Raw genomic sequence first — 22,304 nt, forward strand, 5'->3', positions numbered from 1 at the left:
GCAAGCAAGTAGGTAAGATGTGATGTAGATACAAATAAGTACACACGACGAAATACATTACGAGTTTTCAATACTTTTCTTACAACAAAATATAGTCTCTGATTTCAAAACATAAATATTTCTATGATAAATAAATATGAGAATCGATGTACAAAGCGATATTGAAATAAATAAGATGAAACATAGAAAGATGTTCAGTTCAGTAGACAGTGTGTTGCATTTAGTCAACTTCTTCGATGGCTGGTTCTCGAGCACCCGCGCTAGGGAACCCATCCATCAGGTGCGGCCCCACCTTAATGCAATTAACTATAAGTAACTATAAAAAGAATTAACTACTAAGTAATATAACAATAGAATTGCAGATGGCTTCCAATTCTTTTTGTTTATCGGCGAATTTTTCCTTTGCCGATTGATTCGCATACAACCATAAAATTACTTCGTTCCATTTATTGATAACCTCCTGCTTGTTAGACGAATCGCTCTTATCTTTGATCTTCTTATCCTCCATTATTGTACTCTTCATGTTCAAACAGTAGAACGTCAAGGAATTTTTGGCAGCAATCCTATTGATCTTGATCTACCTTACAGTACATTTCCATTTTCTCCACCATACTGTTGATGGCTTCCTCCGATCGTTCTTGTTTCCTGACGGCAATTTTGTGCTCCTTTCCAGTTGATTTCTCAATGGCAGAGATGGTCAGAATACCGCTTGCATCGATGTCAAATATTATTTGAATCTGGGGTACGCCCCTAGGTGCAAGTGGAATGCCAGTAAGCTCAAACTTGCCGACACTATTATTATCTATAGTCATAGCTCTGTCTCCATCGCATACATGAATCAGGACATCAGGTTGATTATCGGAATACGTTGTGTAGGTTTTCGTTTCTTTTATTGGTATCCTCTTGTACTTCTCGATCACGGGTATCATGACACCACAAGCTCCTTCTATACCCAAAGGTAGGTTAATGATATCCACTAGCGATAAACGTTGAAGTACTTCCGACTTATCACCGAGCAAAATAGCAGCCTGTACAGCTGCGCCATAAGCAACAGCTTCGTCAGGATTGATCGATTTGTTGATTTCTGTGTAATCGCAACATATGTGATCTTGAAGTAATTTCTGAATCTTTGGTATTCTGCTAGATCCGCCGACTAGAACAAACTGGTCGAGATGGTATAGATTCTTCACAGCTAACGTAGCTATATTCAATATCCTTGTGAATAGATCCTCGCAAAGTTCTTCGAATTGCTCTCTGGTGATGTCTACGTAGAAATCAATGCCCTCGAAGAGAGAATCTATTTCGATCCTGGCTTCCGTTGATGAACTCAAAATTCTCTTCGCCTTCTCACACGCGGTTCTTAATCGATTAAGAACCTTGATGTTCTCGTCTGTCCTTATTCTTAAGTCTCTCCTGTAGTTCATCCTGATAGTTTTAACGAAATAATTCACCATTCTGTCATTGAAGTCTTCTCCGCCGAGATGACTATCGCCTACTGTATTTATGACTTGGAAATTACCATTCATAATGGTAACAACGGAAGCATCGAAGGTGCTACCTCCTAAGTCAATGATCAACGCGAACCTCTTTTCTGTGTCCTGTCTGTATAAACCATGAGCTATCGCCACCGCTGTTGATTCGTTCATTAGTCTCAAAACGTTTAGACCTGCAATTACTGCTGCATCTTTGGTGGCTTGTCTCTGAGAGATACTGAAGTTTGCTGGAACAGTAACAACAGCGTCGGTAACAGTCTTCCCTAAGTACGCTTCTGCTGTCTGCTTCATCTTCTTAAGCACCATCGAAGATATTTCTTCAGGGAAGAATGTCTTTATTGTACCCTTGTATAAAGCCCTAATCTTTGCTTTACCTTTATCACTTACCACCACAAAGTGCCAGTATCTGCTGTCTGTCTGTACCGTCTTATCATAGTAGCCACGGCCGATCAGTCTCTTCGTGTCTGTTTAATAGAACATATTACAACGTAATAATATATTACAAATAAAGATGGATTATAGAAATGTTTAAATGATATGTTAATAAAGGTAAGGAATGTGAACAATTTATAGAAATAATGAGGTATATAATTACATGTTATTTCTGTTGGTATCTATACTTCTTCGTGATGATCATTCCCATTAAACAGAATCAACAATCACGAAATATTTTATGAACACAAAAAAGAAATATTTCAGATATATGTAAAATAAAAGCATAAAGTAGTAATGTAGTTTCAGTCACGCGATAGTGCAGTGCGCAAAGGTATTCAGTATTACATTTCGTATGGTAAAAAGAAAACAAATACAGATATGAATGAATGTAGTACGTCTAATGATGAAAAAATAATGAATGTAGTGCACCTAATAATGATATAGTTATATTAACGAAAAACAACAATTAATACCTGAAACTGGCGTATCAAAAACAAAAACTACAGAAACAAAGATATTCTGTCTGTATATTGTTAACGCTGTTATAAGACGTTGTAAGGGCAAAAGAAGTGTGAAGCAAGACAAATGAAAAAGATCATTTAGTTCAAACAGTGAGCGAATGAGTCAGTAGAGTGAACCACAATAGTGGCGCGTCGTAATGTAAGATGACATCCGCGAAGGCCACTATAGTGGCGCATCGTACCTAAGAGGTTAAGGGAGAAAGACGAATTAATAGGCAGTCGTTAACTGAGAGTCGAGTTGTGAAAAGTTAGTTAGTTGCGAGTCAAAAGTTGTGTCGGGAGAGTTGAGTCAAGAGAGGGTTTCCGAGTTGTTGTGAGTTGTGAATTATCAATTTAGTTGTATTAGTTATATCACATTACTGTATTTATTTCACGCTAAATAACCATCGTTTCCTGTTTAATCCATTGTAAATAGATCCATCTATCAATAAACTTATCATATAGGATAGAAATCATTTGAAATCCTAATTTCTAATATTTCTGAATAAATAATCCTATAATACGGTAATACAGATCAAAGAGCTAAAATAGGAAATAATGCAAATTCCGGAAATTATTCATAGCTCTCAATACAAATAGGCAAGGAAAAACAAAATTATGTCTTTCATCCCATCCTACGATAACTCTAAAAACATAAACTAAATGTTTCTAGCATTTACATCCATCATGATATCAAGTGTGAAATTTGTATCTTCTTTCATTTAAAAGGTCATTCCTTCTTTTTTGGCACTTACGTCGTTTGCCATTGAAACTCGACAATTATTATGATTAAATGAAAAAATATATATGAGAATTCAAAAATGGAAACTACACAATTAAGAGACGAGGATTAGAAGAAATTGATGTAGTAAATTCTGGATTGGTTTTATTTACCAAAGATAGTACTAAACGGGTTCGTCTCGATCTGATCTTCGGCTGCTTCGCCGATCAGTATTTTTTCGTTTGTAAAGGCGACACAACTCGGTGTCGTTCGATTTCCCTGATCATTTGGAATGATCTTGACTTCTCCATGTTGGAAGACACTGACGCAGGAATATGTGGTGCCCAAGTCAATTCCAATTGCGGGAACTTCCGACATATTTTATCACTGCAAAAAATAAAATTTAAAAAATAGATTATCCCTTTGGGTACGAGTGTCGGCAAATAGCTACCCGGCCTATTCACAGTAGTATAAATAGTAGTATAAGTATAATATAAGTAGAATAAATTCACTTATAAAGTGGCTCGCGCAAGTCTATTTTTCTAAGCGATAATCTTATGCGTATTTACACATAATACGCGTATCTATGCAAGGGTATACTAAACTAAACAGTATTACGTTTCTTGTGAAAAGAAAATTAGAGATCTTAGCGATGAAGTCTTATCTTCCGTTTAATGTAACTCACGATGTGTGATGATGGCAGAGTCAGAACGAATTTCAGTCTCTCAATGGCACTATCAGATGAATAGTCTTTTATATATTTTATACATTTTATATATTATTATTATTTATTTATTATTCCTTAGTCCGTACCTTTCGGCTTTGGACGAACTTTCGGTTTTACGTCTCTTATGTCTATTTCTCTTCTTATATGTCTACCTCCCCTCTTTTCCACTCTATTCTATTGCACTACCTTACTTATTCTATCTCTAAAAACTAAAACTAGAAACTACAAATTAGCAACTAATGATTAAAAACTATTGCAACTTTGGTCTTTAGCCTCCTTGCTGTACATCCTTCCTGTCGTTTGCCCTTCTCTTCTCTATTATTGCTTTCAGTTCTGTTAAACCTTCTCCAGTCTCATTTAGCGTTTTCCTATGTCCTTTGGTCCTCCTGTTATTTCACATTCTTCTATTACATGTCTCACGTCTTCTTTCCTTCTACATAGACTGCATCTTTTTTCTCCCTCCTTTTTCCAGTATTCCCTTGCTTTGGTCTCGTTTCCACATCTGAATCTTGCCAGTATTCTTCTGTTCTTCCACTTCATCCTTCCTTCCAAGTACTTTGGTAATTTTTCTTTGGCTATATTTCTGTAGTGTATATTATACTTTAGTTACTTTAGTTATCATTTTCCCCCTCTCTTCTGCGTCTTTCTTTCTTCTTTCTTCTATAATTTGATCTGCCGTCATCCTTTCTTGTTCCTCTCCTGCTTCTATCTGTGTCCTTCCCTTTCTCACCTTTTCCAGTCCCTTCTTTCTCTTTCTTGCCCTTTTCCCTTCATGACCATTTCCCCAGTTTCTCTCTTTTTCCTTTATACACTCCTTTACTAATTCCTTTTTTGATTCTAGGGCTTTCTCTTCATACCTTGCTGCTCTTTTTAATGCTTTTTCTTTTATTTCTATTATCTTGCATTCCTCTAACAATATATAATTTGGTGTTGACATATCTAAGCCTAATATCCATTTCACATATCTTCTTTATACTCTATCCAGTCTTTCTTCCATGTTCCAGCCCCATACCTCTGCTCCAAACAGCGCCACGCTCTCTACCAGTGCTCCAAACATCTTCATTCTCCTTTTGTAGTCCTGTTTGAATATTCTTTCTCCCACACTCCATGTTTTCTTCATTGCTATTGCTGCTCTCTTTTTCCTGTCTTGTATGTGCTTCTCATCACTGCCGTTTTTCTGTAGTATGTACCCTAGGTATCTTATCTCGTCCACTTCTTCTAATTCTTGTTCTCCCCATTTCCACTTTCTTTGTCTCCTTTTGTTCCTTCTTTTTTCAAAGACTACTATTTTGATCTTTTCCATGCTCAGTTCTAATTCGACTTCCTTTAAAAATTGTTTGAACTTCTTTAACATTTCTTTTAGCTCCTCTTCCCTATCCGCCATCAGCACAATATCGTCTGCATATGTTAGTGACCATACCTTTCTTTCTCCTACCAGTTCTTCTTCCAGTCCTGCCACGTATATATTTGTGGCGGCACTCAACAGCAAATACCACCATTCGACACTAACTAGTAGGCAGCGCAGTGGTTAGCGCCTTAGGTTACGAACGTTCGGGACCCGGTTCAAATCCCGGGGACCGGAGTCCGATTTTTCTTCTACGCATCAAAAACGTAAAAAAATCAGTAGTACCCCATCAGCAGCGACATCTATGGCCAGCATCCTACAATTATCACGGACAACACTTACACCTCAAATTAGTGACCCCGACGTGATCGACAGCGAAATAGAGGTGTGTGTGACCGTGATAGCGCTACCCGAGACTTCGATCATCGCGAATCTAAGACTATGGCAATCTGGATCTACCGCTACGACGCACACGGAACGGCCCTCCTCTTCAGCAAAACTCGACGCCTCACCGCCGACCCACACAAGCAGGTGACTAGATACGAGACGATGACCAAGTCAGGAGTGATGTAGCCATTGCAAAGTTCATGGGCATCACCACCAGCACGTCATACTAAAAAGAGGAACAGAGGCCTACGACCGTACGCGGAACGCTCCGCATCGTACCGACAGGTATCCACCGCCAAATCGAGAACAACGCGCAACATCTACACGGGCTTGACAGCAATCGGTTGACGCTTTGCCACGCAAAGAAGAAACGTTATCACTGGTAAGGGGGGGTACTGTGGCGGCACTCAACAGTAAATACCACCATTCGACACTAACTAGTGTCGGACGACGGCGCGCAGTGAATTAGCGCCTTAGGTTACGAACATTCGGGGCCCGGGTTCGAATCCCGGCAACCGGAGTCCGATTTTTCTTCTACGCATCAAAAATGAAAGAAAAACAGCAGTACCCCCATCAGTGACATCTACAGCCAGCAGCTACAAGTATCACGGCCATCACCTATTATATGCCTCAGCTGTATCCATTAGCGTTACTCCTCTGCAGCTCTTCGCTACTCTCTTGTCCCCCTTCTTGTATATCGGACATATTACTTCCTTTTTCCAATCTTCTGGCATCCCCTCCCCATTGCATATTTTCCTTAATAACTCCCATAACGCCTCCCCCATTTCCTTCGGTACATGCTTCATTTTCTAACCCGTTTTCCCCCGTTGCTTTCTTTTTCTTCAAATTTCTTAGCTGGTATATCGCCTCTTCCTTCTCTATATTATCTTCTCTCTCCTCCATTATTTTCTCTTCCTCTCCATGACCCCCCCCCCCGTTTTTCTGCCCTCTTTGTGCTCTGTCCCTTCTAAAATTTCCATAAAGTGATTTCTCTACTCTTCTTCGCTTATATCCTCATCTATACCTTTTCTACTTGTTCTGTATCTATTTATGTATTTCCACGCTTCTTGTTCTGTTTTTATCTTCTTTATTTTCTCCATTTCTTCTTCTTCGTGTCTTTCCTTTCTTTGTTTGCTCCACTGTTTAAATGCCTTTTTTTGCTCTATGAGCGCTTCTCTGCTGCATTTTCCTTTCATAAACTTTGTCATCTTCCTTCTCATCTCTCTTTTCCTTTCTTTCCACTCCTTGTCGCACCATGCTTTCTCTCCCATGCCCCATTTCCTTATCTTCACTTTCTTCTTTGGCACTGCTTCGTTTATCTTCTTTTTGATTTCTGACTACATTTCCTCTACTGTTCTTCCATTGCAGGTCCAGTCTTTACATTCCTCCAAGTATTTTTCCACACTTTCGTTTGTCCATTCCCTTTTCTCTTTCTCTTCTTCTTCTTTTTCCTCATTTGCTTGTAGTTCCGGCCCCCCTATTTCTATTTCTAACGGCATGTGGTCTGACTCTGCCAATTCATCATGCCAATTATCTTTTCTGTCGCCTCCTGGTTGTCAATCACATGATCCTGGTTGTCATCTATCACAGAGTTTCCTCTTTTCCTATATGTCCACTCCTCTCCTTCTTTATCTCTTCCATTGACTATCATCCAGCTCTTTCTTCCAGGTACTTTAGCAGAGTTCTTCCTTCCATGTGTATTGTCTTGTCCTTTGATCGCTTGTTTTTTTCTTTCCTCAGATCCTCGTTTATCGGCCCTCCCCCTTCTCCCGTTCTTGCATTCCAGTCTCCGCTGATGATCATCACTTCCTCTTCTCTTCCTTCTACTCTTTCTTCTATTTCTTTCCTTGTCCCTTTTGTGTCTTGATTATAAACTACTATTATCCTATATGTCTTATCATTGTATACTATTTTTCTTTCCACTATACTATCACTTATTTCTTTGTATTCTATTTCTCTCAGTTCCTTATTTATACCCGTTATTATTCTCCCCTTTACTCTTCCTTTTTTCCTTACTCTCATTGCTGCTCTGCATTTCCAGTTGAATTCTTTGGGTAGTCTATATTTTAGTTTTTCCCAATTGTCTTCCTCTATCCATGTTTCCGTGAATCCGATCACGTCGAATGTCTTCAAATATTCCCTCACCTCCTTGTCCTTACTTATTAACCTTGCTACATTCCAGAAGCACATTTTCATCGCCTTTGTAGTCTCCCTCCTTTTTCCACTTTTTTCATTTTTCTTCCCCTCTCTTTCTTTCTTCCTCCAGCCTCTCTTCATTTTCATTCCACCTGTACCATCTGTTTTCTATCTTTAGCTTCTTATATCCAATCCTTACATATTCGCCCTTTTCCCTTCTTACTCTAGCTATTCTTCTTATTTGTTGCTGTATCTCCCTTCCTTTTCTTGTCAGATCGTCATCTATGTATATTCCCTTTTCCAATTTGCTTTTCTCCTTCATTACCCTTATTTTTTCCTCCATTGATTTCATCATCGCTACTATTATTGTGTTTTTGTCCCCCACCCTTATCATATGTGTTCTTTCTACTTCTGCCCCTATTTTCATTTTTTCCCTTATGAACTCCTTTACTGCCCCTTCATTGCTTTCTTCGTTCCAGTTTACTCCTTTGATTACTATGTTCCTTCTTCTTTTCTCTCTCTCTGCTCTGTCCCTCTCCTCCTCGATTCTTCTAATTCTGCCCAATAAGTCCTTCTTTTCCCTTTCCCGCTCTTCTCTCTCTCTCTCTCTCTCTCTGGCTCTCTTTCTCTCTCTCTCTCTCTCTCTCTCTCTCTCACTTCTTCCCCTTTCCTCTTTCATTTCCCTCTTCATCTCCTCCACTTGTTTTTCGAATATCCGTTTTATTTCCTTTATCATTGCCTCAAATCCTCTTTCCATTTTCTCTATTTTTTTCATCATTACTTCCATTTCTCTCTACCTGGTTGATGTCTCTTTTTCTGAGAAGCTGTATTTATCCAATGTGTTTTTGAAATCTGCCTTATCTCCCGCTTTATCCGCATTCCTTGGTCTTCCTCTGTTTGACGCCATCTGTCGTTTCCGTACCTTACTTTATTTGCCGCGCTTTTGACTTCCTAACCTCTTCTCCTCTAGTTTTTCTAATTTGTATCTCTCTCTCGTTCCTGACTTCTTTTCGCTTTTCTTTCACTTTCTCCTCGTATGCTCACCCTTTGTTTTCCCTTTTTCGTTCCTTCACATTTCCCTTTTTCCACAGGGTCCACGTGTTACCCTTGCCCCGAAACAAACCGAAAGTCCTACATTTTATATAAACACCTTATACACCATGCCTAAAAGATCCAGAGAGGACATGTTCGTAGTGATGATTACATGATAGTAGTGATGATGAATGACATCAACGAATATTTGGACGGGGTCGGCAAAGCAGACCAAAGCAGACAAACATACTATTTTATGCGAAAGTCCTAGAAATGATTGCAAAAATTATTTTTTTTTGGGCTTGAGAATATCAACCATAAATTCTTACTTATTAATATAACGCAAACCAGGAGAAACAGAATAAAAACAAAATAACGCATTTGCAATACGAACGTCGCTTGCTAAATCAATTAGTTGGAGATTTTCGTGACATTATCCCGAGAATACTTCATGAACTTCTGGAATGTTCCAACCAGAAAATTAAAGATGAAAAAAAGAATCAAGATACTACTGTGCTACTTATTCAGCTAAACTGGCCTTGCATATAGGCGACTGCTTCGAAAGATACTATCATACCCTGCAAGAATATAAAATATGTCATAAATAAACATAGCAAAACTAAATATGTTTTGTTGGATCTTGACAAAAAATTTTGTTGTATTTGAATAAAGTTTTAGTTTTTAGGGTTATATTCGCAAAAAAAAACAATCCAAGGAATTTTGAGATATATTGATACTTCATAGACATGGTGAAACTTCAACGTGATGTTTCTGTCGTTAGCCATTTTCAACATGTTTCGAACATAAATTTACGCGATTGATTGTTACGAAAAATTCACTAGACAAACACTAAATAAATAAACACACTGTCACCATGTATTCAGACACTTACCTTTCGTGTCATTCATTTCGTGTATATAACAATAAATCATAGTTGTATGATCATTTGCACTGAGCGCAATATTCACTGTTCGCTTGCTAAACAGCTCAGCATGCATAGCGGACTTTTAATACACTCAATCTCGCGTTTCAATAAGTTTCCATAGATGATCAACTGCGCACATCTATTGGCTCCGAATTCTGTACGCATCCAAAACACCTATAAATATATCAAAACGAGGCATAAAGTAGCGGGAGAAAGTACTGATATACTTGCTAATTTAAATTCAAAAGTTCGGCACGAAGACCGACTTACACAAATCGTGTAATATGTACAATACACTCTTATTATAAGTAAAAAATACATGCTTTCTGAGACTAGACTTTGTATTTTCATTTCTTATTATTACAAATATAGTTATATTGTATAATACACAACATAATTATTATGCATATACTATGGTGTAAATTAGAGCAATACTTGACTCCTGTTTCTCGAGGTTTTGATACAAATCTAAAAACAGCGTGATTAAAAATGGATGGAGCGGGAAAGATAAAGAGATTAGACAAAATTGTAGTGAATAGAATCGCAGCTGGTGAAGTAATACAAAGACCAGCAAATGCATTAAAAGAATTAATGGAAAACAGGTTAGATATTTGAATCACAATTGTTGTATGTATGTCTTTTACACTGCACACTTTATATTACAAATGTTTCAGTCTTGATGCAAAAGCAACTAATATACAAATTATTGCTAAAGAAGGCGGATTAAAATTATTACAGGTATTTTCTCCAACTATTCAAGTAGGAAAATTATTATTACAACTAAATATTCATTATTAATCACAGATTCAAGACAATGGAACAGGTATTAGAAAAGAAGACATGGAAATTGTTTGTGAAAGATTTACAACAAGTAAATTACAAGCATTTGAAGATCTTCAGGCAATATCGACTTTTGGATTTCGTGGTGAAGCTTTGGCGAGCATTAGTCATATATCACTTTTAACAATTACAACAAAAACTGCAGATGAGAAATGTGCTTATAAGTATGTTTAATTATATAAAGTGTTATGAAATCTGAGCAAATATTTTTAACAATATCATTTTCATATTAGAGCATCATATGTTGATAGTAAGCTAAAAGCACCACCTAAATTATGCGCTGGAAACCAAGGTACTACAATATTAATTGAGAATTTGTTTTATAATGTTTCAACAAGAAGGAAGGCTTTTTCTAATCCAAACGAAGAATTCAATAAAATTTCAGATGTAGTTACAAAATATGCAATACATAATCCTACTGTAGGGTTCACATTAAAGAAACATGGTGAAGTCACACCTCAGGTATTTTACTATGTAAAAATAGTCACACAATTGAAGCTATTATTTATAAATATATAAACATGTTTCTAACATTTAGATTCGAACACCACATAATTCAAGTAAGATGAACAATATAAGAATACTTTATGGCAATCCTGTTTTTCGTGAATTATTAGAAGTGGAACTTACAGATGATACTTATAGATTTAAAATGCATGCTTTGGTAACAAATCCAAATTACACAAGCAAGAGGATGATATTTCTTTTATTCATTAATAACAGATTAGTAGAATCATCCTGTAAGTTTTAAAGTATTAGATTTTAGACAAGAAGATTTTATACATAAAGATGATATTTTATAATTACCTTATTTCAGCTATTCGAAAAATGCTAGAAGAAATCTATACATTTTATATTCCAAAAAAGACCCACCCATGGTGTTATATATCTTTAGAAATTGATCCGCAAAATGTTGATGTTAATGTACATCCAACAAAACATGAAGTTAAATTTCTCCACGAAAATTCTATTATTGAAAGAATGAAACTCGCTTTAGATGAGAAACTGTCTGGGAATAGTGCTTCTAAAACATTTTATGTACAAGCGCGGTTGCCAAAAACAGATATTACAAAAGAAGTTTTGAAAGAGATTTTGCCAGAATATGAGAAAGATAAAGATGATAGAACAAAAAAAATTCGTCCTCAAGAAATGATCAGAACTGATGCATCTGATCAAAAATTGGACAAATTCAATTTTACCATTCATACCGCAATGGAATATGCTAGAAACAATGATGATATTGATTTCAAAGATACTAAAGTTGAAGATACTAATAGTAATGACGAGAAAGATATAAATAAAATACAGCGCCCGATATCAGATGTAAATGATACTAAAGAAAAGGATATCTCCACGCATGTTATACCAAAAGCAACAGAAAAATCGGATACTCCGTGGAGTAATATCATAGATGATACAAGTCCACTTGCGTCAGATTCTGCAGTATTTGATGAATCTAATTTAGATTCATCTACTGCAAATATTAACAAAGAACAGTATGGATCAAATGGCGTGCAAGATATTTTAGAAATGACAAATGAAGAAATTGATCAAAATATAGCAGATGACTCTACGAAAGAAAAATGTATCGACGTTATTGCAGATAAAGCACGTAAACAAGTGTATAAATACTTTGGAAATAAAAGTATTAAATTAGAAGAACAAAAGACAGATAAAAATAGTATAGATAAAGAAATAAGAAACGACGAACCTGAAGAGTGCAATAAACCCAACGAGACGAAAATTATTACTGAACAAATACTAAAAGAAACCGATGACAATAAGAATGGTGACAAAGAAAGTTCATATGAATTTAAATCCTATTCAATAAACAATTTTAGAAGAGAAGTAAAATTAACGAGTGTATTGAAATTACGTAAAGAAGTAGAAGACGCATGTCACGATGGTTTGAAACATATTTTATCAGAATTAACTTTTGTTGGTTGTATCGATCAGTCTTCCGCTTTAGTTCAAAGTGGAGTCAATTTGTATCTTTGCAATACGCAAAAATTAGCGTAAGTGTCCATAAAATATTCATAATATATATAAAAAATCAAGCTTGATTAAGAACATTTTTGTTACATCTAGGGAGGAACTATTTTATGAAATTATGCTCTATGATTTTGCAAATTACGGAGTCATCAAATTTTCGGTATGTACATCGACAAAGAACATTATTATTATATTGCAAGTTACACTTATTTGCAGGAGGCACTTCCTTTATATGATATAGCTATGTTAGGATTAGAGACTAAAGAAGCTGGATGGTCAGAGGAAGATGGACCAAAAGAGGAATTAGCTACAAGTGTTAAAGAATTGTTATTGGAGAAAGCTGATATGTTAAAAGAGTATTATTCTATTGTTATAGATAAAAAGGGGAATTTAAAATCTTTACCGGTATTATTAGGTAAATACATTTTAATAAACTACCTTTAGAATCCAATACAAGATTATCTTTTGTTTTCTTTTCAGAAAAATATTTTCCATCTGTGAGTGGTCTTCCTCTCTATATATTACGTTTAGCTACTGAAGTAGAGTGGTCGTCGGAACAACCATGCTTTCGAACCATTTGTAGGGAAACAGCAAAATATTATAGTCAAATGAGTCCTATACATGATACTCATGAATGGAAGTACATTACAGAACATGTTCTATATGGTGCAATTAAGGAGAGTTTTCTTCCTCCTAAACATTTTGCACATGATTCAACAATATTACAAATAGCCAATTTGCCTGACTTGTATAAAGTTTTTGAAAGATGTTAGATGTTCAGGATAAAACTGAAGTATTATAAAAAGTAAAGGTCTTTTATTTCATTAAAAATTCAATATTGTAATATTTTTTATATTTATACTACAATGCTCTATTTATTTTTATAGATTTTATAATAAATTTCCCACTAAATTAAATATTATTCTTCTATGCTATAATAGAATGCAATATAGTATAATAAAAGAAATGATATTTAAATACATATATCTATTTGGCAATCAAAAAACATAAAAATTCAGATTCATATTACACTCTCTCTTAAATCTAACAGAATAAGAACAAGTTTATTTTTCATAAAATTAGTTCCAATTTTTTTTTATATCAGTTGTATGACATTCATGTTTTGATGTATTACATTTTAATTTTAATTACAATATATACGTGCCAACACTTTATTCACGGATCGCTCTTATGAGATTATATCTAATTTCCATTTAATTAACAATCATGAATTATCCTTTGGCAACACCAACTAATGCTGGTCTTACTACTCGTTCATGTAATTTATAGCCCAATTTAGATACAACTACTATTGTTCCTGGTTCTTTGCCTTCAACTTCCTATGTGAAAAAGATATAATCCTTATTAATTTAATACACAATAATCTATATAAATAAAACAAAAAAATTTTACCTGTTGAAATAGTGCTTCATGTTGATTAGGATCAAACTTTTCATTCAGTGGATTTAATGATATTAAACCATGCTTTTTAAATACCTATACAAATACATTTCAAAGGAATAATTTAGTGTATTATTTAGTATATGAAAATGTAGTTGAATTATATTTTCTTATTTACTTTATGTAACTGTGCCTCTGTCATCTTTAAACCTTCATATAATGTTTTTAAATGTGGATTTTTTTCTGTAAGTTCATCCTTTGGTACACTTTCTGTAGCCTTGCCTAAAATATCAGCTACTTCTAAGAGATCCTTACAAAATCCTTGGATGCCAAATATTTTTGCATCTTCAATTTGTCTAGTTAGTCTAGTTCTAAGATTTTCTCCATCAGCAAGCGCTCGTTTGTATTTATCTTCTAATTCATTTTTATGAGCTTTAAGATCCAATAATTCCTTATTAATGAGATCAATATCTGCTTTCAATTTCTTTTCAGTTTCTGTAAGTTCCAATTGTGAAGATTGTGGTTCTCCCCTTTCTGATTGTTGTTCTTCTGTAATAGTACTATACTCTTGCCTTTGCCAAGAAACTTGTGATGGTTGAGTTAACCTTCAAATCATGAACAAAATCTTTAAGACATCAATGCTTTCTTCTTCAAAAAGAATAACTTAGCATAAAGTATTATTAATACTTATAACACTTATTTATTAACATATTTTTTATTATAAAGAATTATTCAAATCTCTTACTAGTAACATAACCAATTAACTACGTAAGGTTTCATTTAAATATATAACAGCTTTAAAAAATATATGATCATCTTTATTAAATATATTACAATTTTACTTTAAAAAAATTGTATAATAATAAAGTAATGGATAAACACTATGTAGCAATCTAACCTCTATATGTACGTTGAAATATAAGTTCAATGAGTCGCATATTTTAACATAACGAACTATAATATTCGGAATCTTACCTAAGTAAAATGTTCTTATTTAAATTGTGCAAACTATCAATCGTGACACGAGTAAATCTCGCTGCAACCGGTACCATGAACGATGCCATAATTCTCAATTTCACGAAAATTGGTAAATGATGAAATACAACGATCCTCGTGCTTTCTCAGTGGTTCTCAAACATTTCTTGCAACATATAAGAATCGCGATAAGGAACTATAAACTGTAACCATCAAATATTTTAGTGTATTACGTAAAACGTGATGTACTATGTATCAAAATTCCAATTATAAATGCTCAATAAGTTCACACAGTTTTTAAGATTAGAAATTAAATTCGTTCGTTATAACAATTATTACGATTGAATCATATTTTTAATATTTTATTGGAATGAAGTGGTACAATACAATGAAAACTGTTCGCGATCATCTTTCGTGATTCTATGTTCTTTTAATACCTGCGTATCTTTTATTTACAAAAACAAACTATTATTGAACATGTTAAACACGCAAAACATTTTTAGATCTGGTGACATTATATCTTATTTAGAAAAAAGTATTTTGTAGTATAATAATATCTCGAACTATTTAAAAATTTTCAATTCTAAAACAAGCGAAAACATTTCACGATTCTTAACGTATACGATTATCCTAAGACCCGATGCAGACGAGCGACTTTTGTCCGCACGATATCGCTGTGACCATATGTCTGTTTCCGCGGTTTCAAACAGGAAAAACAAAAAAAAATAACATATGACCATAACAATATCGCATGAATAAAAATCGCTCGTCTGCATACAGCCTATTTCAGACAGCATTGAAGATTTATTATTTGAATAATAATTAAGTTTAATTTGTTTTTCGCCTTGTTGAGATACCTTGTAACATTGTAAGTTAATTCTTCACCGCGAAAAAGGGTTGCAATTTATATTATGCTAGCATTCATAAATAAGAATAATTTGATTCTTTTTAAATGTATCACATAGATTCTTAGAAAGATTTTTCATATTATAATTTACGGTCGTATTTCCAATTTTTTATGATTGCTTTTTTCATTTATCTTTGTGTAAAATTGTTACAATGCAGTTCTGTGTTGATTATAAACAGGAAAAACTTTGCATAAGTTATATGCACATTTCAGTCATAATAAAATTATAATAAATATGTAATATTTTCGACTGTGTGTACTTGGAAAAAGTGAAATATATAACACATAAAACGGTACTACTTGATCTTAAGAAAAAACAGTAAACATATAATTTATGCTGAAGATTATGTAAAAGTGCTCTTATCGATAGCAAGCATTGTATACATCTTATCTGACATACTTGTTCAACATTTAATACAAAAATTAATCTATTTTTTATCTAGTAGTACATTCCGAATGTGCAAACGTCGATCAACAAATTCTATTGGTAAAATTACTTAGTTACTAAATTTTTCTTTAATGTACATAAATAAACCATTTATCAATAAACTATGCTTTCCACATGCCTTCTAACAGATTAAAGGTCAAATTTCATTTGTTTCATATTAGGACAGAACAAAATCTACAAACATTCAAATTTTTGACGGTACATCAGCCTAAAAAACGTACAAGTTTCGCTAAAGCTTGTACAAAATTATAAATGTCATTAAAATTTGTCTTTTTCTTTACATATTTTTTAAGTGAAAATACAGAGCAGACAACTATCCTTTCGGCCGCGTCTCACGATATTTAATATATTTTTTTTTCTTTATGTTTGAAAAAACTGTGTGTTCGACGCAATGTCGAAAACAGATCAACCACACATTATCAATGATTTTGTGTGTGTATGTTGTGTGACACCATTTTTAAAGATAACTAAAATATATAGAGGTTAGAATCCTTCCTGATACTGTTTGGAATCTAACTTCGCTTGGATCACTTCCAATTGTCTCTTTGCTTCACATTGTGGGAAGTTTTGTAAATCATAATATTGTGGTGCTATTTTAAGCAACCAATCAGCTATAAAAAATATAATATTTATAACATATGTTTATAGAGATGAGTTTCTCTCATATTATTTAATAAAAATGTAACTTACGCTTAATATCTGTGACTGTTCTGATATAATTTTTGGTCGTAAGCACGAACTCGTTATAAATTACCCATTCGGGTTTATGATCCAAACAACTGCTTGGATGAAGTTGTACAATTTGATTATCTTTAATGGTCAAATAATGACCGGTCCTTTCTAAATGAGCAACCTAATATACATAAAAAAGAGGTAGTATTACGTATACAAGAAACATTTTTTTGTTATAAAACTTATTTTTAGTTACATTTACCTGCATAAAGAAACCGTTCACAAGGGCTTTTCTAATGTTGATATAATAATCTTTTGATGTGAAGTCTGTAGAGGTACGTTTTAAACAAAATCTATCCATTATTCTACTTAGTTGTTGTCTAACATTATCCCCACTTTTTAAAGATCGGTAATTAACAAAATTATCGTAACACCATTGTGGATCTTCGAAATCTATAAAAAGATATGAATTAAAACTTGTAATGTCACAAACGCAGTCTTAAAAAAGTTGCAGGTACTTACTTTGTTTAAAGGCGTGGTAAACATTCAGTAATGTTAAATGATCTCCGTCGATATGTGCAAATCGCATTTTAGCATCATCCGCAGCTTTTTTTGATTCATTTGGCCTCACAAAACACTGCGGGACTAATACAACATCAATCATCAATTTAAAACCACGTTACCTTACCATGATCCTGACTTAGACTTTTGCTTTTATCGTATTAAAATTACTTTATTCGCAAGAGAAGTATGAACCTAATGATGTGATAGAAAAGATGTTCTTAATAATACTGTACCTGACAACATAGCAGTAATGCTCAATATCTCATTACTGCAGTTATGATTACAAGATGCAATGAGCATTTTTGCCAATTGAGGATCTAATGGAAATTCTGCCATCACAGCACCCAAATCTGTGAGATTTCCATCATCGTCTAAAGCAGCCAAATAATTAAGAAGTTCTAAAGCCCTCATAAGAGTTTCTGGTGCAGGAGGGTCCATAAAATCGAAATGAACCTACAGTAAAAACAGTTTATGGAAATAATTATTTAATAACATATTCAATTGGAAATAAATTATATTCATGAGAAATGCAATATACCAAGTCGTCAATGCCAAGCTTTTTCAGTTGCAATACGACACTGCCAAGATTAGATCTTAAAATTTCAGGATAAGTATTATCTTGCATCTCGTTTTTATATGCCTTCTCAGTATACAATCTGAAACATTTTCCGGGCCTTGTGCGTCCAGCTCTACCAGCTCTTTGCTGCGCAGATGCTTTACTAATGGGTGATACAAGGAGAGATTCTACACGAATTCTGGGATTGTATACCTGTTAAATAATGTAACGGGAATTTAAAAAACTGATTTAATGCAGTACAAGAATAAAAAATAATAATGATCTATAGTCTGTTCACTAAGACAACCTTCACAGTACCTTCTGCTTTGCAAATCCAGGATCTATCACAAAGACGACACCGTCGATAGTTAACGACGTTTCCGCAATATTCGTAGAAACTACTACTTTTCTACCAATAGCACCGTTAGGCTTTGTAGGTGGTGCTGGTTCAAAGATTCTTTGTTGAAGGTTTGGAGGCAGTGTAGAATAGAGTGGTATGCATTTAAGTTCACCTACTTCTGGACCTAAATTATCCATCTCCCTTTTGATTCTTTTACAAGCTTCTTCAATTTCCTCTTGACCAGTTAAAAAGAGGAGCAAATCTCCTGCTACTTCTTCACACATATGAATTTGAATAACTGTCCTGATAGCAGCCTCTAAGTAATCCCTTTCAGGCTCAGGTGTATAAAAAATTTCAACAGGGTGAGTTCGGCCAGGTACGTTCATTAAGGGTGCATTATCAAAATACTGCTGAAATTTTCCAGCATCTAAAGTTGCACTCATAATCACAAGTTTCAAATCCGGTCTTTGTTTAATCACTTCTTTTAACACACCCATAAGCAAATCTGTAGCTAAAGTTCTTTCATGAGCTTCATCTAATAATATCACTTGGTAAGCATCAAGCATGGGATCTGACATTCCTTCACGTAACAGCATACCATCAGTCATATACTTCAATATAGTTTTCGGAGAACTACAATCTTCAAAACGAATACTGTATCCTACTTCCACACCTGTTTTAAAAATTGTTGTGAAGACATTATATAAATATACCTCAGTTTTTAGTTCAGAAATATAAAAACGTCTTCAGAGTTAAAAGGACATAATACATACCTAATGGAACATCCATTTCTTCTGAAACTCTTTGTGCAACAGACATAGCTGCTACTCTTCTTGGCTGAGTGCAAGCAACACCCTTGTTGTCAATACGCCTTGAATATTCTACACACCATTGTGGTATTTGTGTAGTTTTTCCAGAACCTGTTTCTCCAACGAGTACAATACATTGATGTTGTGCCAATAATCTCATAAAATCAGTACGGTATTCAAATACTGGTAAAGTGATTCTCTTTTTATAAAGTTCATGATATCTTGGTGTAAAAGGTAGACTAGTATAAGGATTTAGCTGAACTTGATTTTTTGGTGCTGTCGAAGGTATAGTTGTGCTATTGGATGTAGCCGAGCCATCTCTATAAAATAACAGATAAACTATAGAGTATATGAAGCTGGTCCAATTTATTATTTGAAAATTATTTTAATCACATAACAACGAAATAATACATGAGTGACAATGACATAAAATAATGAAAGTTGAGAACACTTCATTGTTATGAAAACCAATCAGATGGAAAACAAATGATATTTAAGTTCATCCGAAATTTCTCTCGTGTATCTATAATTATCTATAACGCGTATGTTTTCAGCGTATTGTAAAATTATGCATTAATTTCCCATATATATTAATATACAACATACTATTGAAGAAAGAAATTTAGTTGAGAACCTTTATAGATGAGTTGATCAAGTCAGTCAACAGCAATAGAAAAGAATTGTTCTATGAATTTAAAATGTTAGATCATTTTATTACATTATTGTTCAACGGATTAATCGTATTTTACATAGATTATTTTCAGGAAGCAGGGTTCGTTCAATGAGATGCGCGATAGGATCACAAAAACTTGTAACGATGCACATGGCAAAATATCTCATCGAACTCTTTAATTTTTACAATTAAAAATGCTTTAAAACACTCACGCTTTCCGTTTAATATACGGATCCACAACCTCGATCCTTCGTTTGGACATAATTCTTGTCCCTCCGCAGGCAAGCAAAGCAAAATCTGTTTACGAACTTCCACACAAGGCGTCACAAAATGGCAAACTAACAGGCCAAAGCTTCCTGTAAACGTAATCACAAAAAGCAACGATAGATGGAGCTACAAATACCAGAAAAAGCAACGATAGATGGAGCTACAAGTGCCACAAAAAGCAACGATAGATGGAGCTACAAGTACCGTAAAATAACTACGAAACAAGTAATTCATTTCGAAAACGGTCAATTTTAAATTTATGTACAGATGAACAAATTTGTGCATTATCTTGAAATAAACAGACATAAGATAAAAAAGATATTTATTTCTCCGTATGTTACAATTAGAAAAATATATAATTAGGATAGTTATTAAACAGTTATATTCCTAACAATATACATTGCTTCATTATCACATCCAAAAAGTAATGTTGATCTATCGATGTCAATACTGTTTATTGGCTTATGCATAGCACTACAAAGCGATGTTACATTAACTTTACCGTTTGTACCAATCGTGTTTAACCAATGTGTATTTGTAGGGTCTAAAAAAGGAATAATTTACTAATATACAGTGAGATTTGTTTATTACAAAACTTACCTAAACTTAGTTTCGAATGTTGGGCATTATTCCAATGCCACAATTCACCACTTGTTGAACACGTAAATAGATTTTCTGGTCTATCAGGGTGAAAAAGTATTTCGCTAACAGCCTTGGTATGGGCATTGAGTTGAGACATTGGGTACGTATTATGTCTCAAGTCCCAAACTGTTAAGCTGCCATCTCCACCACCAGCCACGACAATATGTCTCTGAGTAGGATGATGAGCAATACTCGTAGCTTCTGTCTGCAAAAGTTTCTCTTTACTTGGAGGTATATAAATAATTTCCTAGAGATTGTACTTAATATTAAAGAAATATTAAAGAGATTGTACTTAATATTAAAGAAATATTAAAGAGATTGTACTTTTGATTGATCAGAAAGCATGAATGTTGTAGCAGGAAGATCTTGATCATTTCTTAAATCCCACACTTTCATATGTCCCCTTAAATTTCCTGTAAGTATCTCATTATGTCTTAAGAAATCAATACAATATATAGAGCAACTATCCGCATCATCTAAAACATAAATTCAGCTATTTATGTGTAAAATCAACATATAAAACAAATATTTTAAGTACGAAATAAAATTTTATAGTACTAATAGATCTAATTGGCTGCTTCTGCCCAGCTGTTAAAAGATTAATTCTCCCATCTTCACCCACTGAAACTATGTCTTGTTCAAATGTAGAAAGTCCAGTACAAGATGCATAATCGCTTGTATTACTGTTAAAAAAAGATTAATGAAGCATAAACTGTGTTTAAAAAGAAATAAATCTTAATTAATATATAATTAATTTATAATATTAATCTATAAATGAAACTTACTCAAATTTGTGTATAAATTCCCATGACATGTGCTCTTTAAATTGAGAATATGGATTTTCATGAATCTGTAACAACCTAACAGTACCTATAGATGTTGACACCACGAAGAAATCTTTTGAAATAAACTGTAAAAATAATAAAGCGTTGATGAAAAAATTATCCATGATATTTTTTATATATTATAAAGTAAAAACCTTTATTTCAGTTACGTCTCCGAGAATTGCATAAGATGATACGACTGCCGGATAGGATTCACCATCGTCATTCATTTGAAATGTCCAATGTGTTACTTTATTTACCTATTACATGATAGAAAATTACAATATTACAAATGATTAACATTATTTAATACAATAATCGTAAATAATTCATATGTACATGAGAATGCATTAGGTTAAGTTTACTGAAGATAACCCTACCGGATCATCCCAACTACCGGTTATAAAATTAGTAGCATCTTCAAAATCTGCGTGTTTCCATCTGATTTTAGAAATTTTTTCCGATACAAATGTTCCTTGTACATTTTCGCTCATTTTGCTACGAAATACGATCTAATTTAGAGTAGAAATGACAAAAACTAGGACCTCCGTTTACATGCACGCGCGTTTCCACGCGACTGTGAAAAAGACCGCCAAATATGTTAAACAAAACTTTTGAAACGAAATCTGCCTACTATTATATTTTATTTCCTTATGTAATAAATATACAGAAAAAATTGTTTTAATAATTTTA

General features: G+C 33.9%; 3 protein-coding genes and 2 pseudogenes across 7 annotated transcripts; 1 reads left to right on the forward strand and 4 right to left on the reverse strand.

Moving 5' to 3' along the window:
* Nucleotides 1–53: 53 nt before the first annotated feature.
* Nucleotides 54–9,854, reverse strand: LOC117214993 (annotated as a pseudogene).
* On the forward strand, nucleotides 2,631–13,790 carry LOC117214946 (DNA mismatch repair protein Mlh1). Of its 4 annotated transcripts, XM_033461334.1 has the most exons (10): nucleotides 2,631–2,762; nucleotides 10,156–10,303; nucleotides 10,376–10,439; nucleotides 10,506–10,705; nucleotides 10,775–11,003; nucleotides 11,080–11,281; nucleotides 11,359–12,556; nucleotides 12,630–12,693; nucleotides 12,750–12,948; nucleotides 13,014–13,790. In XM_033461334.1, the coding sequence occupies exons 2-10, from the start codon at nucleotides 10,191–10,193 to the stop codon at nucleotides 13,304–13,306; spliced, it is 2,562 nt and encodes an 853-aa protein (XP_033317225.1). In that variant the 5' UTR covers nucleotides 2,631–2,762; nucleotides 10,156–10,190; the 3' UTR covers nucleotides 13,307–13,790. The 4 variants fall into 4 exon arrangements, with proteins under 4 accessions (XP_033317225.1, XP_033317221.1, XP_033317241.1 ...); XM_033461330.1 differs by lacking the exon at nucleotides 2,631–2,762 and having other exon boundaries at nucleotides 10,061–10,303; XM_033461350.1 differs by lacking the exons at nucleotides 2,631–2,762; nucleotides 13,014–13,790 and having other exon boundaries at nucleotides 10,061–10,303; nucleotides 12,784–12,920.
* On the reverse strand, nucleotides 3,703–6,107 carry LOC117215050 (annotated as a pseudogene).
* Nucleotides 13,572–15,141, reverse strand: LOC117215056 (grpE protein homolog, mitochondrial). Its single transcript, XM_033461475.1, has 4 exons — nucleotides 14,910–15,141; nucleotides 14,113–14,539; nucleotides 13,947–14,030; nucleotides 13,572–13,873 (listed from the first exon to the last, which is right to left on the reverse strand). The coding sequence occupies exons 1-4, from the start codon at nucleotides 14,996–14,998 to the stop codon at nucleotides 13,766–13,768; spliced, it is 708 nt and encodes a 235-aa protein (XP_033317366.1). The 5' UTR covers nucleotides 14,999–15,141; the 3' UTR covers nucleotides 13,572–13,765.
* A 114-nt stretch (nucleotides 15,142–15,255) lies between these two features.
* LOC117214968 (putative pre-mRNA-splicing factor ATP-dependent RNA helicase PRP1) lies at nucleotides 15,256–22,196 on the reverse strand. Of its 2 annotated transcripts, XM_033461361.1 has the most exons (15): nucleotides 21,992–22,196; nucleotides 21,767–21,871; nucleotides 21,573–21,697; nucleotides 21,346–21,470; nucleotides 21,112–21,263; nucleotides 20,746–20,992; nucleotides 20,545–20,689; nucleotides 19,170–19,525; nucleotides 18,375–19,069; nucleotides 18,039–18,269; nucleotides 17,734–17,953; nucleotides 17,459–17,581; nucleotides 17,199–17,389; nucleotides 16,955–17,117; nucleotides 15,256–16,875 (listed from the first exon to the last, which is right to left on the reverse strand). In XM_033461361.1, exons 1-15 carry the CDS (start codon nucleotides 22,103–22,105, stop codon nucleotides 16,748–16,750), a joined length of 3,120 nt encoding a protein of 1,039 aa, XP_033317252.1. In that variant the 5' UTR covers nucleotides 22,106–22,196; the 3' UTR covers nucleotides 15,256–16,747. The 2 variants fall into 2 exon arrangements, with proteins under 2 accessions (XP_033317252.1, XP_033317249.1); XM_033461358.1 differs by lacking the exons at nucleotides 20,545–20,689; nucleotides 20,746–20,992; nucleotides 21,112–21,263; ... (2 more) ...; nucleotides 21,767–21,871; nucleotides 21,992–22,196 and adding an exon at nucleotides 20,091–20,245.
* Between the last annotated feature and the right edge of the window lie 108 nt (nucleotides 22,197–22,304).

The sequence above is a fragment of the Bombus bifarius genome, unplaced genomic scaffold (assembly GCF_011952205.1).
Source record: "Bombus bifarius isolate JDL3187 unplaced genomic scaffold, Bbif_JDL3187 scf7180000007971, whole genome shotgun sequence".
In the NCBI taxonomy this organism is placed as follows: Eukaryota; Metazoa; Arthropoda; class Insecta; order Hymenoptera; family Apidae; genus Bombus; species Bombus bifarius.

Excerpts from the sequence above, each read along its gene's own strand:
- LOC117214968 (XM_033461361.1), bottom strand. The coding sequence starts at position 22,105 with ATGAGCGAAAATGTACAAGGAACATTTGTATCGGAAAAAATTTCTAAA. Across the intron at positions 20,690-20,745 it reads ACATTCGAAACTAAGTTTAG|ACCCTACAAATACACATTGG; the intron begins GTAAGTTTTGTA and ends TTCCTTTTTTAG. Across the intron at positions 17,954-18,038 it reads AGCTTGGCATTGACGACTTG|GTTCATTTCGATTTTATGGA; the intron begins GTATATTGCATT and ends TTTTTACTGTAG.
- LOC117214946 (XM_033461334.1), top strand. The coding sequence starts at position 10,191 with ATGGATGGAGCGGGAAAGATAAAGAGATTAGACAAAATTGTAGTGAAT. Across the intron at positions 10,440-10,505 it reads GCGGATTAAAATTATTACAG|ATTCAAGACAATGGAACAGG; the intron begins GTATTTTCTCCA and ends TATTAATCACAG. Across the intron at positions 12,557-12,629 it reads TGCAATACGCAAAAATTAGC|GGAGGAACTATTTTATGAAA; the intron begins GTAAGTGTCCAT and ends TGTTACATCTAG.
- LOC117215056 (XM_033461475.1), bottom strand. The coding sequence starts at position 14,998 with ATGGCATCGTTCATGGTACCGGTTGCAGCGAGATTTACTCGTGTCACG. Across the intron at positions 14,540-14,909 it reads AATAAGAACATTTTACTTAG|GTTAACTCAACCATCACAAG; the intron begins GTAAGATTCCGA and ends CATGATTTGAAG. Across the intron at positions 14,031-14,112 it reads CAGAGGCACAGTTACATAAA|GTATTTAAAAAGCATGGTTT; the intron begins GTAAATAAGAAA and ends GTATTTGTATAG.